Raw genomic sequence first — 17,383 nt, 5'->3', positions numbered from 1 at the left:
GCTCCGCCCCCCTTCCTTGGAGGTAATGGAAGAAAAGCTCTCCGTTCTGGTGGGCCTGGAGCTGGTTGAGGTCAAGTCAAGTCAAGTCAAGTCAATTTTATTTGTATAGCACATTTAAAAACAACCCACGTTGACCTGGAGGCAGAAGGGAAGGATGGCCTCTGTTGGGGACGGCACATCCTGTATCAGAAAGCTAATGTTTTGCTTTGCTTTGTCAGATGATATCACACCTGCTGACCTTCGCCATAAGCATAGTCAGCACCATATTCTGTGGGCATTTGGGAAAGGTTGAGTTGGATGCAGCTGCACTTGCCATATCGGTGAGTTTAATTCAGTTTAGTTTAGAGATACAGCGTGGAAACAGGCCTTTCAGCCCACCGAGTCCGCACCAACCAGCGATCCCCGCACATTAACACTATCCTACACACACCAACCACAATTTTACTATTTATACCAAGGCAATTTGCCTCCAAACCTGTACGTCTTTGGAGTGTGGGAGGAAACCGAAGATCTCGGAGTAAACACACGCAGGTCACGGGGAGAACGTACAAACTCCGTATAGGCAGCGCCCGTAGTCGGGATGGAACCCGGGTCTTGGGCGCTGAGAAGCATTAGCTCCACCGCTGCACCACCGTGCCACCAAAAACAGATTAAAATCTCCAGGGGAGTACAAGAGATGGACCATTGTGTTCCGTTGTCGAGTTAGGATTAGGACCACATTTTTTTTAATAGATTTTTTTAGATTTAGAGATACAGCGCGGAAACAGGCCCTTCGGCCCACCGGGTCCGCGCCGCCCAGCGATCCCCGCACGTTAACACTATCATACCCACCCTAGGGACAACTTTTACATTTGCCCAGCCAATTAACCTACAAACCTGTACGTCTTTGGAGTGTGGGAGGAAACCGAAGATCTCGGAGAAAACCCACGCAGGTCACGGGGAGAACGTACAAACTCCGTACTGACGGCGCCCGTAGTCAGGATCGAACCTGAGTCTCCGGCGCTGCATTCGCTGTAAGGCAGCAACTCTACCGCTGCGCCACTGTATCACTACATGATAGTATTCTTCACTTTTTGTGCAGGTTGTCAATGTATCGAGTTTGTCAGTAGGTGTTGGGTTATCCTCGGCTTGTGACACACTCATATCTCAGGTATGTGAACTCTGCACGCAGGTGAGCACATGTATAATGGCGAAGCCTTTTGTCCCACGAGCATTAACACTGCATTTTTGCATCCGCCCTAAATTTAAAACATCCAACATTGCAACATAGACCAATTCTTCCGCAATTTTTACATAGTTTAATATGTATTTGCATTCAAATGTAAATTTAGATGAGGCAATCGACCTATTCTTGGTTAATTTACCTCGAGGGCCACATTGTTGCCCTGAATTAACCTTCAAGGTCAACGTCTGTCTTAGTTTAGATCAGAGATACAGCATGGAAACAGGTCCACTGAGTCCTTGCTGACCACCGGTCACCCATTCATGATACTTTGGTCATTGGATCCAAGTGCGATAATTAGTGCAGGCACAAGGAGGTCAATGGTTATGGGGAGAAGGCAGGAGAATTGATTCATCGGCCACGATTGAACGACGGAGTGGACTTGATGGGCTAAATGGCCTAATTCTGTTCCTATAACCTATGGAACTGTAGCTGCTGCTTTACCAAAGAAAAGGCACAAAATGCTGGAGTGACTCAGCGAGTGAGGCAGCAGCATCTCTGGAGAACATGAATCGGTGACGTGTCGGGATGGGACCCTTCTCCGCACTGATTGTGGTGGTGGGGGGGTTGAGAGAAAGCTGAAGAGAGTAGGGTCAGAACGAAGCCTGGCAAGTGACAGGAGAAGGGGAGGGGGCAGAGATTGTTTGCCAGATAGTCACCAATCCATGTTCTCCAGAGATGCAGTCTGACCCGCTGTCATTTCTGCACACTTCTCACAGATGAACACATGTATAATGGCAAAGGCTTTTCTCCCTCAAGCATCAGCACTATATTTTTGCATTCGCCCTAAAGTTAAAACATCCATCATTGTGGCGCAGCGGTAGAGTTGCTGCCTTACAGCGAATGCAGCGCCGGAGACTCAGGTTCGATCCTGACTACGGGCGCCGTCTGTACGGAGTTTGTACGTTCTCCCCGTGACCTGCGTGGGTTTTCTCCGAGATATTTGGTTTCCTCCCACACTCCAAAGACGTACAGGTTTGTAGGTTAACTGGCTGGGCAAATGTAAAAATTGTCCCTAGTGGGTGTAGGATAGTGTTAGTGTGCGGGGATCGCTGGGCGGCGCGGACCCGGTGGGCCGAAGGGCCTGTTTCTGCACTGTATCTCGAAATCTAAATCTAAAATTACTTCTGGTTTACTTACATCGGCAAATTAGTTCCATTACTACCATCATTATTAAAAATAATTTCAGCACAATAATTGCTCGACCAATTTAAAATGTATTTAGATGTCTCCGCGTTACAGCAGCAAATTACTTCTGTAAATGATTCAGGCATTTTTGGTTTCCTGGGCTAAATAGCCGAACAGAGGTCGGTGAAAGAATGAGTCTGATTGCCGTGAGAGAGACTAATGGGGTTGTTTGCACAGACCGCTGATGGTGGAAGAAGAGGCCACAGCCTCAAGATAAAGTGTTGGCCTTTTAGCATTGGAGGAGATATTAAGTGAAATCAAGGAATATGGGGATATTGGACGATCAGACATGGCTTGGTCCCATGTTCATAAGTTCACGTTCATAAGTGATAGGAGGAGAATTAGGCCATTCGGCCCATCAAGTCTACTCCACCATTCAATCATGGCTATTTATTCACAAAATGCTGGAGTAACTCGGCAGGTCAGGCAGCATCTCAGGAGAGAAGGAATGGGTGACGTTTCGGGTCGAGACCCTTCAGACTGAAGAAAGGTCTCGACCCAAAGCGTCACCCATCCCTTCTCTCCCGAGATGCTGCCTGACCTGCTGAGTTACTCCAGCATTTTGTGAATAAATACTTTCGATTTGTACCAGCATCTGCAGTTATTTTCCTACACTATTCAATCATGGCTGATCTATCTCTCCTTCCTAACCCCATTCTCCTGCCTTCTCCCCATAACCCCTGACACCCGTACTCAAATGTGTAAATTTATATCATGTGTTATGGTCGTGTGAACAATGGAGCAGGCTGTCCTTAGATACACAGGCCAATGTGGAAATCCATTTCAAGTATTGCCTCTCACCTCATGGGCAATTCTTCCTAATTTGGGCTGTAATTTACCTTTTATGAATATGAACTGCAAGTCTTTGAAGGTAGTCATAGAGCGATCCTTCGGCCCAACTTGCCCACACCAATTAAATGGTAGAAACTGGCAACCCCAAACTTGCACTAAAACGGGATTCGGTCCACTACGCGTTAAACATCCATTACAGAAACCTATCTTCTTACACTTTCATGAGTTGTAGCACAACACCCGAGCCTTCACTTTTCACTGGACGCCAACTGTTACTTCTACATGAGGTAATTTTTCCATGAGAAATACATTTATATTTTGGAGACGCGTGAGATTGCAGATGCTGGAACTCAGAGCATGCTGCTGGAAGAACTCGGGGGGTCAGGCAGCATCCATGGAGGCAAAATGATGACGGTCAAAACATCCACCATCCCCTTACCTCCACAGATGCTGCCTGAAACTCTGAGTTCCGAGACCAGTGCGTGTTTTTGCTACGTTTTTGTTGCTTCGTAGAACTTTGTTGCAGTTAGTCATCCGAGTGTATATAAGAGTGTACATTTGAGTTATGTAATCCTTTGCGTCTTTACAACACAGAATGCATGGACCAAAAAACTTTTGTTCTAATTTTCAGACGTATGGCAGTAAAAACCTGGTGCGAATTGGGGTGATTCTCCAACGAGGGATTCTCATTCTGATGATATTCTGCCTTCCCTGCTGGGCGATCTTCATTAATACTGAACTCATCCTGTTGGTCTTCAAACAGCCCCCTCAGGTCGCAAAGTGAGGGAATTGTTGTTTTACTGAGTGGAGTTTGCGCATTATCCTTTTTGGAGCACAAAAGTGCGCCTGGTCCCCGTACACGACCAATGTGTCATTACCACGAGCGCACTGTCTGGGCCTGGCCACACAATTCATGGGAGATATTTAATGCACAGTGAAGTACTAGGTGTACTTCAATGATAGTTTTAGTGATAACGCATGGAGACAGGCCCTTCAGCCCCTAGGGCGGTATGGTAGCGCAACGGTAGATTTGCTGCCTTACAGCATTAGAGACCGGGATTCGTTCCTGACCACAAATGCTGTCTGTACGTTGTTTGTATATCCTTCCTGTGACCTGCGTGGGCTTTCTCCGGGATCACCGGTTTCCTCCCATTTCCCAAAGGCGCACAGGTTTGTAGGTTAATTAGCTTTGGTAAAAATTGTGAAATTGTCCCTTGTGTGTCGGATAGTGCTAGTGTATGGGGTGTTCTCTGGTCGGCATGGACCCGGTGAGCCGAAGGGCCTGTTTCCATGCTGTATCTCTGAAGTCTAAAGTACCATCATCAGTGCTGTACTCCTTCAATACTGCAATATCCAGTATCGACTTGGGTGCTGTCTGTGAGTAGTTTGCATGTTCTCCCTGTGATCACATGCGATTGCTCCGAATATATACCCAGTCGATCCATTCTTAAATCAGTATGTCAGCCCTGCCATCCTGGGAATTAACCTGGTGAACCTCAGCTGCACTCCCTCAATAGCAAGGATGTCCTTCCTCAAATTAGGAACTGCACACAATACTCCAGGTGTGGTCTCACCAGGACCCTATGCAACTGCAAAAGGACCTCCTTGCTCCAATACTCGAGGTGCTATTCCAATTGTTGATATCTGTAGCAATGCTAACCCACCTTCACCGCACAATGCAAAAAACATCTTCACCCGTGGAATTGTGAATCTGTGGAATTCTCTGCCACAGAAGACAGTGGAGGCCAATTCAGTGGATGTATTCAAGAGAGAGTTAGATATGGCTCTTAGGGCTAATGGAATCATGGAATCATGGGATATGGGGGAAAGTACGAATGGGGTACTGATTTTGGATGATCAGCTATGATCATATTGAATGGCGTGCTGGCTCGAAGGGCCGAATGGCCTACTCCTGCACCGATGTTTCTATGATTTTTTATTCTATGTGATGCCATTTAGTCTAAGTGTTCGAATTAACAACTTCTTTCTTTCTTGCAGGCTTGCACAGCACTATGTGAATATACTTACTCCTGCTCTTCCCGTGAGTAAATTATTACAGGCAAACAAAGTCTGGTTGATGTGTACACAACAGCCATTGCCTTTAATATTGGCACCCACATGTGTAACATCTGCAAAAAGAATTTCACTGTGCCGTTGCATATGTGCCAGATAAAGCACCATTGACTATTTCAGCCACTGATCTAGCGTATGTTTTGATCCTTGTCCGAATAACCTCAGCACAACTGGTGTGGCTCTATCTCCTCACCTGGGCTAGGCAGTCGTGTGAAAGACTAGTCAGTTTGGTCATTGGAATAACATTACAAAAGCAGAGTACAGATAGGGCGCAGCGGCAGAGTTGCTGCCTTGCAGCGCCAGAGATCCGGGTTTGATCCTGACTATGGGTGCTGTCCTTACAGAGTTTGTACGTTCTCCCCGTGACCGTGTGGGTTTTCTCCGGGTGCTCTGGTTTCCTCCCACACTCCGAAGACATACAGGTTTGTAGGGTAATTTGGCTTTGGTAAAAATTGTAAATTGTCCCTAGTCTGTCGGATAGTGCTGGTGTGGGCTCGGTGGGTCGAAGGACCTGTATGCGCGCTGTATCTCGAAACTAAACTGAAACCAGGTATGTCAATGATCCCAGGAATTAGTAGATTAACATATGATGAGCATTTGTCGGCACTGGGCCTGTGCTCGCTGGAGTTTAGAAGAGTGAAAGGCCTGGATAGAGTGGATGTGGTGAGGATGTTTACACTAGTGGGAGAATCTAGGACTAGAGGTCATAGGCTCAGAATTAAAGGACGTTCTTTTAGGAAGGAGGTGAGGAAGAATTTCTTTAGTCAGAGGGTGGCGAATCTGTGGAATTCTTTGCCACAGAAGGCTGTGGAGGCAAAGTCAGTGGATATATTTAAAGCAGAGATAGATTCTTGATCGGTACGGACATCAGAGGTTATAGGAGAAAGCAGGGGAATGGGGTTAGGAGGGAGAGATAGATTGGCCATGATTGAATGGCGGAGTAGACTTGATGGACCGAATGGCCTAATTCTGCTCCTATCACATGATCTTATGATCTCAAGCACTTTACACAAGAGATCAAAGACAATTTTATACCTCATGGTTTCTGTAGTTTGGACGATTGCAGCCGGAATGGTCCAGTTTCCAATAACCCATGAGGTAAATGACAGGTTCAATGCTGCATCAGAATATAGGGCCGGAGTTGACCATACAGGACTTTAGGTCTACTGCACCATTCAGTAAGCTTGTAGCTAGTCTGATCTTTGGCCTTGACTCTATTTTCTGCCCTATCCCCAGTCCAAACAATCAGATTCACGTTTTCGTGAACTGTGAATATAACTCTATTCCATTCTGCCAGTATTTGTAACTTTTGTGTTCTTCATCTTTCTTAGGCGATGTTTCTTTTTGAATTGGAAACCAAATACCTTCAGAATCAGGCAAGTAGTTTTCTTCATGTGTGTCTTTCTTCCTGGCAACAGAATTCGGGATTTATTAAGTTGATGTGTGACTGTTCGATCTATTCAGCATCTTTGGAATGCAAGGTGTGAGCTTGAAAGATGCAGCGTAGATAGAGGCTCTGTGGCCCGACTCTTCGCTGAGCATCAAACACCCATTTACACCAATCCTACTCTCATCTAATCCAACTTTATTCTCTCCATGTTGTAAAAAATCTACCACACACCTACACGCAAGAGACAATTTACAGAGGCCAGATCCACGATTACTTCGGAAGGAAACCCACTCAGTCACAAGGAGAACGTTGAAACGCCACACAGACATCGTCCGAGGTCAGGATCAAACCGGGCTCTCTGGCCTTGTGAGGCAGCGGCTCGACCAGCTGTGCCACTGTGGCATGTTTCTTTGTCTTTATGGCATTGACCTTGTGACTTAACCAGAGGGGACCGGACACTGGCCACAAAAAGGATGCCGCAGCTTACAGTTTCCCCACCAATTTGTACTCCCTCCTCTCCTTGTGAGCATGAGGTTTCAATCCTGGAATTCCCCACTTGAGAGCACTGGAGAAGCACCTACACCAGAAGGAGTGAAGCATTTGAGGAAGATGGATCCACATCGCATTGTAAGAAGCAGATGCAGGTCCACCATCGATTTTCCGGCACCCTTGGTTCCAGAGCCTTGTCGGATTATCCATTATGTCGGACCAACACAGGTCACGTAATAATAATTGACCAATGCACCTCTGACCCACTGATTGTACCCCTCCCGTGTCTCCAAATCACCGTGGACTGCTGGAAACTGAAATACAGAATTAACAGTTAACAAAGAAGTAAACAATTAACTCTTTCAGGACAGAGGTACACCACCCGAAAGAGTTCGCCACGCGCAATGGTCTCGTAATTTTGTCCGGATTAAAAGAAATGCTGGAAAATCTGTGATGGACCAGCAATTCCATTTTGTCACCTATGTGGCTTCCCTCTGTTTTAGATAAGTGATAGGAGCAGAATTGGTCCATTCGGCCCATCAAGTCTACTCCGCCTTTCAATCAGGGCTGATCTATCTATCTATCTATCTCTCCCTCCCAACCCCATTCTCCTGCCTTCTCCTCATATCAATAATTGTAGGTTAATTGGCTTTGGTAAAATTGTAAATTGTCCCTAGTGGTGTAGGTTAGTGTTAGTGTATGGGGATCGCTGGTCAGCATGGACTCGGTGGGCTGAAGGGCTTGTTTCCACGCTGTATCTCCAACAAAACTAAACTAACCAACTATCTATCAGTCCCTGCTTTAAAAATACCCATTGACTTGGCCTCCACAGCTTTCTGTGACAATGAATTCCACAGATTCGCCACCCTCTGGCTAAAGGAGTTCCTCCTCATCTTCATCCTAAAGGTACTTTCTTTTATTCTGAGGCTTTGGCCTCTGGTCCTAGACTCTCCCACTAGTAAATGGGCATCTTGATTTTTTCCCCCCCCCTCCCACTGCAGGGAATAATTCTGCCTCAGATTGTCACGGGCTTTGTGAGCAACATCTTTAACGCTGTGATCAATTACCTCTTGCTGTTTGTGTTGGGCCTGGGCGTTCAGTAAGTAGCGGATTACTTTTATTTTTCTGCCAAGAAAGCAATGCAAACTTTTAACATCACTTTGTTTCAATGTTATTGTGCTAATTGGCAATGGTGCAAACAGGTATGAGGGTCATACAGGTTGAAACAGGCCCTTCGGCCCAACTTGCCCACACTGGCCAACGATGCCCCATCTTCACTTGTCCCACATGCCTGCTTTTGGCCCATATCCTGCTAAACCTGTCCTATCCATGCACTTATCTAAATGTTTCTTAAACATTGTGATTGTGCCTGCTCGGGTGACCGACCACCTGAGGGTGTTGCATAAAATTTGTAAACACAATCTACAAAAATAATGGCTATTTGATAACCAAATGTACCTCTATCGCAATTGCACATCTATGCTGTATCCCATTTCCCCTCTCTGTATCCCATTTGACCTGAAGCAACTGCAAACTTTGCTGCAAGGATGTTGGACCTGTTTCAGTTCAGGTGCAACATGTCCACCCCGCCTTTTTATTTCAATAACAACATTACCGCAGAATCAATAAATCCGAGACAAAGAGAGAATGCGTGGAACTACCCAGAAAGTCGGGTGGGGTCTGTGGAGGGAGAAACCGCTTCAGGTTGATGCTTCTTCAGAACCGCGATGAATAAGGAATGTAATGAAGGTTGAGTTGCAAGGAGGGCGGAATGATGGAGCAGGCACCGAAGGTGTGTGATAAGGTGGTGTGGGCAAGAGTCCACATAACACAAGCAGTGGTGGTTCACAAGTTATTGGAGTAGAATTAGGCCGTTCTACTCTGCCATTCAATCATGGCTGATCTCTGCCTCCTAGTCCCATTTTCCTGCCTTCTCCCCGTAACCCTTGACACCCATTCTAATCAAGAATTTATCTATCTCTGCCTTAAAAATATCCACTGACTTAGTCTCCACAGCCCTCTGTGGCAATGGATTCCACAGAGTAACTACCCTCTGACTAAAGAAGTTCCTCCTCACCTCCTTTCTAAGAGACCCCCTCCCCCCATTAATTCTAAGGCTACAACCTCTGGTCCTAGACTCTCCCACCAGTTGAAACATCCTTTCCACATCCACTCAATCTTTGCCTTTCATTATTCTGTCGGTTTCAATGAGAATTAACCTTCCCCCTTAACCTTCTAAACTCCAGCGATTAGAGGCGCAGTGCTGTCAAACACTCAGCATATGCTAACCCACACATTCCTGGAATTGGGTGGGGTTGGCTGAGAGGGGCTGATGAAAGAGGAGGTACACATAAGACACGGGGTAGAGTTGCTGCCTTACAGCACCAGAGACCCAGGTTTGATCCTGACCTCAGGTGTTGGCCCGAGGGAGTTTGTACATTTCCCCCAGTGACCGCATGGGTTTTCTCCGGTATTGCCTCCGCAGATGCTGCCTGACCCACAAACTAAAACTGTAATCAGGTTAACCATTAACTTAGATGAAGGGATTAAAAGTAACATTAGCAAATTTGTAGATGACACAAAGCTGGGTGGTAGTGTGAACTGTGAGAAGGATGCTATGAGGATGCAGGGTGACTTGGACAGGTTGTGTAAGTGGGCAGATGTCTGGCAGATGCAGTTTAATGTGGATAAGTGTGAGGTTATCCACCTTGGTGGCAAGAACAGGAAGGCTGATTATTATCTGAATGGTGTTAAGTTAGGAAAAGGGGAAGTACAACGAGATCTGGGAGTCCTTGTACATCAGTTACTGAAAGTAAGCATGCAGGTACAGCAGGCAGTGAAGAAAGCTAATGGCATGTTGGCCTTCATAACAAGAGGAGTTGAGTATAGGAGCAAAGAGGTCCTTCTGCAGTTGTACAGGGCCTTAGTGAGATCACACCTGGAGTACTGTGTGCAGTTTTGGTCTCCAAATTCGAGGAAGGACATACTTGCAATTGAGGGAGTGCAGCGTAGGTTCACTAGGTTAATTCCCGGAATGGCGGGACTGTCGTACGTTGAAAGGCTGGAGCGACTGGGCTTGTATACATTGGAATTTAGGATGAGAGGAGATCTTATTGAAACATATAAGATTATTAAGGGATTGGACATGCTAGAGGCAGGGAACATGTTCCCAATGTTGGGGGAGTGCAGAACCAGGGGCCACAGTTTAAGAATAAGGGGTAGGCCATTTAGAACGGAGATGAGGAAAAACATTTTCACCCAGATAGTTGTGAATCTGTGGAATTCTCTGCCTCAGAAGGCAGTGGAGGCCAATTCTCTGGCGAGAGTTAGATAGTGCTCTTAATGATAGCGGAGTCAAGGGATATGGGGAGAGGGCTGATTGTGGATGATCAGCCATGATGACAGTGAATGGCGGTGCTGGCACAAAGGGCCGAATGGCCTACACCTGCACCTATTGTCTATTGTCTAATTAAACAAGAATAGCACATGTTTGTAACTCCAGTAGAAAACATTGCTTGGAGCTTGAGTTCCTTGACATAGGGATCATCCATGATGTTTTTAATTCCACCTTCTAAGCTCTCATTTGAGGTTTGGGGTATTGCCAACCAAGGTAAAGAACAATTGACCTATGATTGAGAGGTGCCCCCGCTTGTTTGGAACTACATTAATGCCACATATATGATGTTTTTCAGAGGTTCGGCTGCTGCTAATTTAGCGTCTCAGTACTGTCAAGTCACAGTCCTCTTTCTGTACATTCGATGGAAAAAGCTTCACACTCAGACCTGGGCAGGTAAATCAAGTCTAAAACTGCGGAGCATTCGATGTACAGATGCAGTCAGGAGAACTCATTAGCTGAGCGCCCTCCCCACCCGAAACATCAACTTTTTTTTTTTTTTTAATCAAAAAATACTTTATTCAAGTAATAAATATCATTTACAAAACATCTTTTTTAAACAAACCCATCCGACATTTCCGGAGGTTACATATTCAATACAGGCATTTACTTAGACATTTACATACATTTACATACATATCCCTTAACATCCCTTAACATCAACCTATCCACCTTCTCCAGAAAGGCTGCCTGGCCTGTTGAGTTACTCCAGCATTTTGTGTCTTCACCTCAGCTGAGCACCTACTTCAGAGCTGTGTAAGAAAATAACTGGTACAAATCGAAGGTATTTATTCACAAAATGCTGGAGTAAACTCAGCAGGTCAGGCAGCATCTCCGGAGAGAAGGAATGGGTGACGTTTCTCTCCTGAGATGCTGTCTGACCTGCTGAGTTACTCCAGCGTTTTGTGAATAAATACCTGCTTCAGAGCTGATTGGTTCCATTCCATTTTACTGTGGTGTTGCTTCTTGTGAGGTACAGGATGAGTAGTGGGGGCCTGGAATGCATTGCCTGGAGTGGTGGTGGAGACAGGTACAAAGTTCAGTTTAGAGATACAGCGCGGAAGCAGGCCCTTCGGCCCACCGATGCCATGCCAACCAGCGATCCCCCGCTCATTCACACTATCCTGCTCACACTAGGGACAATTTACAATTTCTACCAAGCCAATTGACCTACATACCTGCACATCCTTGAAGTGTGGGAGAAAACTGGAGATCCCGGAGACAACCTACGCAGGTCACAGGGAGAACGTATAAAACCCGTTTCCCCAGAGTAGGAGACTCAAGAATCAGAGGCCATGGGTTTAAGGTGAGGGGGGGAAAGATTTGATAAGAACTCGAGGGGCAACTTTTTTTACGCAAAGGGTGGTAGGTATCTGGGACTAGCTGCTGGAGGAGGTAGTTGAGGCAAGTACCATCACAACGTTGAAAAACATTTAGACAGACCAAGTAACGTCTTTGGGATGTGGGGGGAAACCCGAGCACCCGGAGGAAACCCACACGCTCACAGGGAGAAGGTACAGACTCCACACAGACAGCGCCCTAGGGCAGGATCGAACCTGGTTCCCTTGCGCTGTGAGGCAGCAGCTCCAGCAATAACGCCACCAACCTTCCCCGTTAGTCTTGGTGTCTGTGTTCATTTGGATGTTGCATCAACTGTGGTGAGTTTGTTCTTGTTTAGGGTGGTCCATGGACTGTCTGCAGGAGTGGGGCCAATTCATGCAGCTGGCCGTCCCCAGCCTGTTCATGGTGTGTATCGAATGGTGGACGTATGAAATTACCATCTTCCTTGCCGGTAAGTAAGTGGCCAAAACGCCCAGCTTATTGCACTAAACGTGGAACAAAGCCCTCGAGTTTCACCCAACAAAAGTCGATATGCATAGAAACATAGAAACTTGGAAAAATGTGCAGGAGTAGGCCATTCAGCCCATCGAGCCTGCACCGCCATTCAATATGATCATGGCTGATCATCCAGCTCAGTAACCTGTACCTGCCTTCTCTCCATACCCCCTGATCCCTTTAGCCACAAGGGCCACATCTAACTCCCTCTTAAATATAGCCAATGAACTGGCCTCAACTACCTTCTGTGGCAGAGAATTCCACAGACTCACCACTCTCTGTGTGAAGAAATGTTTTCTCATCTCGGTCCTAAAAGACTTCCCCCTTATCCTTAAGCTGTGACCCCTGGTTCTGGACTTCCCCAACATCGGGAACAATCTTCCCGCATCTAGCCTCTCCAACCCCTTAAGAATTTTATATGTTTCAATAAGATCCCCCCTCAGTCTTCTAAATTCCAGCGAGTATAAGCCTAGTCTATCCAGTCTTTCTTCATATGAAAGTCCTGCCATCCCAGGGATCAGTCTGGTGAACCTTCTCTGTACTCCCTCTAAGGCTAGAATGTCTTTCCTCAGATTAGGAGACCAAAACTGTACACAATACTCCAGGTGCGGTCTCACCAAGGCCCTGTACAACTGCAGCAGAACCTCCCTGCTCCTATACTCAAATCCTCTTGCTATGAATGCTAACATACCATTCGCTTTCTTCACTGCCTGCTGCACCTGCACGCTTGCTTTCAATGACTGATGCACCATGACACCCAGGTCACGTTGCATCTCCCCTTTTCCTAATTGGCCACCATTCAGGTAATACTCTGCTTTCCTGTTCTTGCCGCCAAAGTGGATAACCTCACATTTATCCACATTATATTGCATCTGCCATGCATTTGCCCATTCTCCTAATCTATCCAAGTCACTCTGCAGCCTCCTAGCATCCTCCTCGTAGCTAACACTGCCACCCAGCTTCGTGTCATCCGCAAACTTAGAGATATTGCATTCAATTCCCTCGTCCAAATCATTAATTTGCAACCACATGAGACAAATAACCAAAGACGCAGTGTGAATGAACTGCAGTTTGAGAGCTATCTTCAGGGAGAGGCAGAGGACGAATGAGTCATAGTGTCTTAGTCATACAGCATGGACAGAGGCCCTTTGATCCAACTTCAAAATGTCCACCATCATGTCCCCATTTCCAATGTTTGATCCATTTAAACGATTGCTATTGTGAGATGCAAATGTGAGTGCTCACAATTACGATGCTCGAGACAATCTAGAGAAACAAGTATTTTATTTGCAAGTCTGCAGAGTTGGGTGCCTTCCCTCTCAAGACACACCGAGGTCGGGAAAATCCCTTCTTTTTATTCACTTCACTTTACAATTGTCACATCTTAAATTCCTCCCCTTCGAGCTCCTTCCAATCGGAGCACTGAGGTGCACAATCTACCGTCATCGCCCCTGTTGCCTCCCACATCATACATCGCATGTACATTTAAATGAGGCATCTTGTCATGCGGGGCGTTTTTGCAATATTCATTTATCTCATTAGGCATGCGCAGTACAGAGTAGTTCATGCCCTCTCCCCTAGTGCTCTGGTCATCTTGCCCTCTCTCCTAGTTCTTTGGATATCTTGCCCTCTCCTTGGAACGTCACTAGTTCCTTGGATATCTTGCCCTTATCCTCGGAATGTCACTATTTACTCTTGCGGTTCTTAGTCAGGTCAGCTATTTCTCATGGTCCTTAGTTTAAATCAATTAACCCTTTTTACTTCTCTCTCACAATCCACCCTTTTTCTTATGCCACGCTACTTTGATTTATACTATTTCCTCCTTTTCTAGTGCTAACAGCAGAGTCTTTGCCTCTCTATATTCCTCCTGCTGGTCATACTGTACTCTGCAGGCCATCATGGTGATGTCGTTCTTTGTCAGGGCTGTCTCTATCAATCGCTGAGACAACCCCCGTATGCAGGGAATGATACAACATCCGAATAGACACATCAACCCCATCACAACTACCACTGATGTTAGGGCTGATGTAAAGATGTGCTTCCATTTCCCAAACCAGGAGTCTAGAAACCCGGTCCAGGAGGTGTCTACCCCAGAGTTTTCGGCCAATTCGATAGAGAGGGAGGTGAGACTTGCTAGGGCTCTTGATACAGACCCATCAGGAGCAGTGTTGTTGGGGATGTAGGTGCAACATTGTTCCCCAAACATCACACACACCCCCCCTTTCTCAGCCAGGAGCATGTCCAAGGCTATGCGATTTTGCCAGGCCATTAGGCTAGTAGCTGTCAGTTGTTCCGCTAGTCCTTCAACCGCATCTCGAGTGTAATTTATAAAGCGTTGTTGATTGTAGTACAGGTAGTTGATCCAGTCCACATTTTTATTAATTGTGGACCACCAGAAGAGTATGGACTCAAAGCCAGCAGCTATCTGGTTTCTGGCTTTGAATTCATCGGGTACCCCTCTTGGCACCCCTATTGCATCTATATAGATGTGTGTGTCAAATGATCCTCTCACCTCTCTCCTTTGTCGTCGGCCTCCTTCATTGAGTTCGACCGCATGCTCTACTGCTATGGTGAAGGGCATCATTAGTTGTGTAAGGGTACAGGTTCCCGTCCATGACCCTGGTAGCCGGGGCCACAGGGTATCCTCTCCGCACCACCACCAGACATCGGCTCTACTGACTATCTGCTTTCTCAGCCAGGAGCTACTGAACAGTGACCCCTGTTCCTCAGCTGTAATGTTATACATCAGATTGCAGTTTAGCACCTCCCCCATTTCCTGTCCATCTGGGTTATATCTTGTATAGCACTCAAATCCCTCCTCCCCTAGGGGAATGGTGAATGGCGGAGGTCGAGGGTCTTTCCTTTGGCCCTTCGTGTTGTTGTTACTAGCCGGGAATAGGTAATGGTATTTCTGGCAGGTCTCATTCTTTGGTATTATGGGATTCGTGAATAGTTGTAGTATACATGACATAGCCCCAGGTGTCCTATTCCAATTCAGGGGAAATGGTACGGGGACCAGCTGAGGCTTAGCTCCGGCGCAGGCGTAGCAATTGGTTTGTTGCATACTTCTGGCCGTGTACATCATCCAGGTAAGCCAGGTGTTGGTTCCCTTTCCCCCTGTTGGTATTCCCTCCCCATACAATTGCATTAATTCTATTTCTCCTGTTACTATCATTATATTTAAATCCTTAGGCTCATACTCCGTGGTGACATTGCTGACTACAGGTGGTGCTGGGGTAACCCAGGGATCCCTACTCTGACTGTCTTCTATCTGGAACATTCCCCCCTTATCCTCATATTTTACCATATATCCGTCCCGTTCTACCTTTATTTCAAACCTCAGGCATGCGTCCTTCCCTGTTTTATCTGCACATATCCAATACCTACCACTTTCCTTCATTTGAACCCTCTGTATGCTTACATATACACGTCCTGGCAATCCCTCATTTGAGTTTTGATATACTCTCCACCTATCAGTTTGATAGGTGGGCTTATGCCACCCCTCTCTAGATGAAGTGAATACCTCGTGCCAATCTTTACAGGGATGGGTGCATACATACATCCTATGACCACACCACCATTTTCCTTCACATACATCAAATGGGATGGTGGTGGCCCTTCTATTCTGTGGTATAGTTATTTTTATGCATGTTACATTACTCACAACCTGGATAACCACCCAGCACCCGATCCACCAGCACAAAGTCTTCATTTTCCGTGCGGGGTCCTGGTGAATACCAAAGTCAATGGCTCCTTTCCTCCACGTGCCGTCTACGGGCTGATATTGTCTGGTGGGGCCTCCACGGGACCCTTAAATCGACTTGCGTGTGTCCACCCTTTTTCTTTTGTTCGTACTGCTGTCTCGGTGGTTAATAACACAAGGTAGGGTCCAGTCCACCTAGGTCGCAACTTTTCTTCCTTCCACGTTTTTATTAGTACCCAGTCTCCAGCCTTGACTGAGTGAATCGGAAAATCCAGTGGCGGGCTCTGGGCCAATAATCCTTTAGTTTTTAGTTCTGCAAGAGATTGGGATACTGCCAGTAAATAGTTCCTTAAGAACACGTCGTTCCCTGGTATTGTTGGGATCCCTTCTATCTTTCCTAAGTACGGGAGCCCGAATAACATTTCATATGGGGATACCCCTATATCTTTCCGAGGTGCCCTTCGGTTTCTTAACAAGGCTATCGGAAGGCACTTAGTCCAGGGGAGTCTCGTTTCCTCTACTAACTTGGTGATTTGGGTCTTTAAGGTGCCATTCATTCTTTCCACCTTTCCGGAACTCTGGGGATGCCATGGTGTATGCAATTTCCATTCAATCCCGAATGCTTCACATATCATTTTATGTGTTTTGGAGGCAAAATGGGTCCCTCTATCTGAGTCTTATGTTTCCACAATCCCATATCTGGGTATAATTTGCTCCAATAATACCTTGGCTACCGACTGTGAGGTGGCAGTTGCTGTAGGGAATGCTTCTACCCATCTAGTGAAATGGTCTACTACCACTAACAGGTATTTCCCCCCATCTCTGTATCCGGGGCAACTCGGTGAAGTCTATCTGTATTCTTTGGAAGGGTCTTATTGCTAATGGTTGTCCTCCTCCTGGGACTGCTCTCATGATTTTTTTTGTTGATTCGCTGACATATTACACAACCCCCTATGACTTGTTTGGCCATGGTATACATCCCACGGCAAGCGTAGGTCCTGAGGAGGGTATCACAGAGGGCTTGGGTTCCCCAATGGCTTTGCCCGTGCAACCTCCCTAATAACTCCCTTATAATTTCTTTGTTCAATAGCTGCTTTCCATCCGGTGGTGTCCACCATTTCCCATTTGGGGTACGCCGGGCTCCCATTTCTCTCATGTGTTCCTGCTCTTTTTCACCAAAGATAGGTATCTTTTCCTCTGGTTCCCTTAAAGGTATCAGTGACATCATTTCTACCGTCTGATCTGTGGCCGCTCTCTTTGCCACCTCATCCGCTGCCCTATTTCCTCGGACTTCCA

The 17,383-nt window shown here is 46.4% G+C and overlaps 1 protein-coding gene across 1 annotated transcript in view; it reads left to right on the top strand.

The window, feature by feature from the left end:
* Positions 1–218: 218 nt before the first annotated feature.
* Positions 219–17,383, top strand: part of LOC144606382 (multidrug and toxin extrusion protein 1-like) — a 32,544-nt gene continuing 15,379 nt past the window's right edge. Inside the window, exons 1-8 of the mRNA XM_078422414.1 lie at positions 219–320; positions 1,082–1,150; positions 3,834–3,982; positions 5,201–5,243; positions 6,607–6,651; positions 8,156–8,253; positions 10,847–10,944; positions 12,227–12,340. Of these exons, the coding sequence (XP_078278540.1) occupies positions 219–320; positions 1,082–1,150; positions 3,834–3,982; positions 5,201–5,243; positions 6,607–6,651; positions 8,156–8,253; positions 10,847–10,944; positions 12,227–12,340 (718 nt within the window). The remainder of the gene's footprint in view (positions 321–1,081; positions 1,151–3,833; positions 3,983–5,200; positions 5,244–6,606; positions 6,652–8,155; positions 8,254–10,846; positions 10,945–12,226; positions 12,341–17,383) is intronic.

The sequence above is a fragment of the Rhinoraja longicauda genome, chromosome 26 (genome assembly GCF_053455715.1).
Source record: "Rhinoraja longicauda isolate Sanriku21f chromosome 26, sRhiLon1.1, whole genome shotgun sequence".
Lineage (NCBI taxonomy): Eukaryota > Metazoa > Chordata > Chondrichthyes > Rajiformes > Arhynchobatidae > Rhinoraja > Rhinoraja longicauda.
Note: the sequence above shows the minus strand (reverse complement) of the source record. Positions and strands in the feature narration are given on the sequence as shown.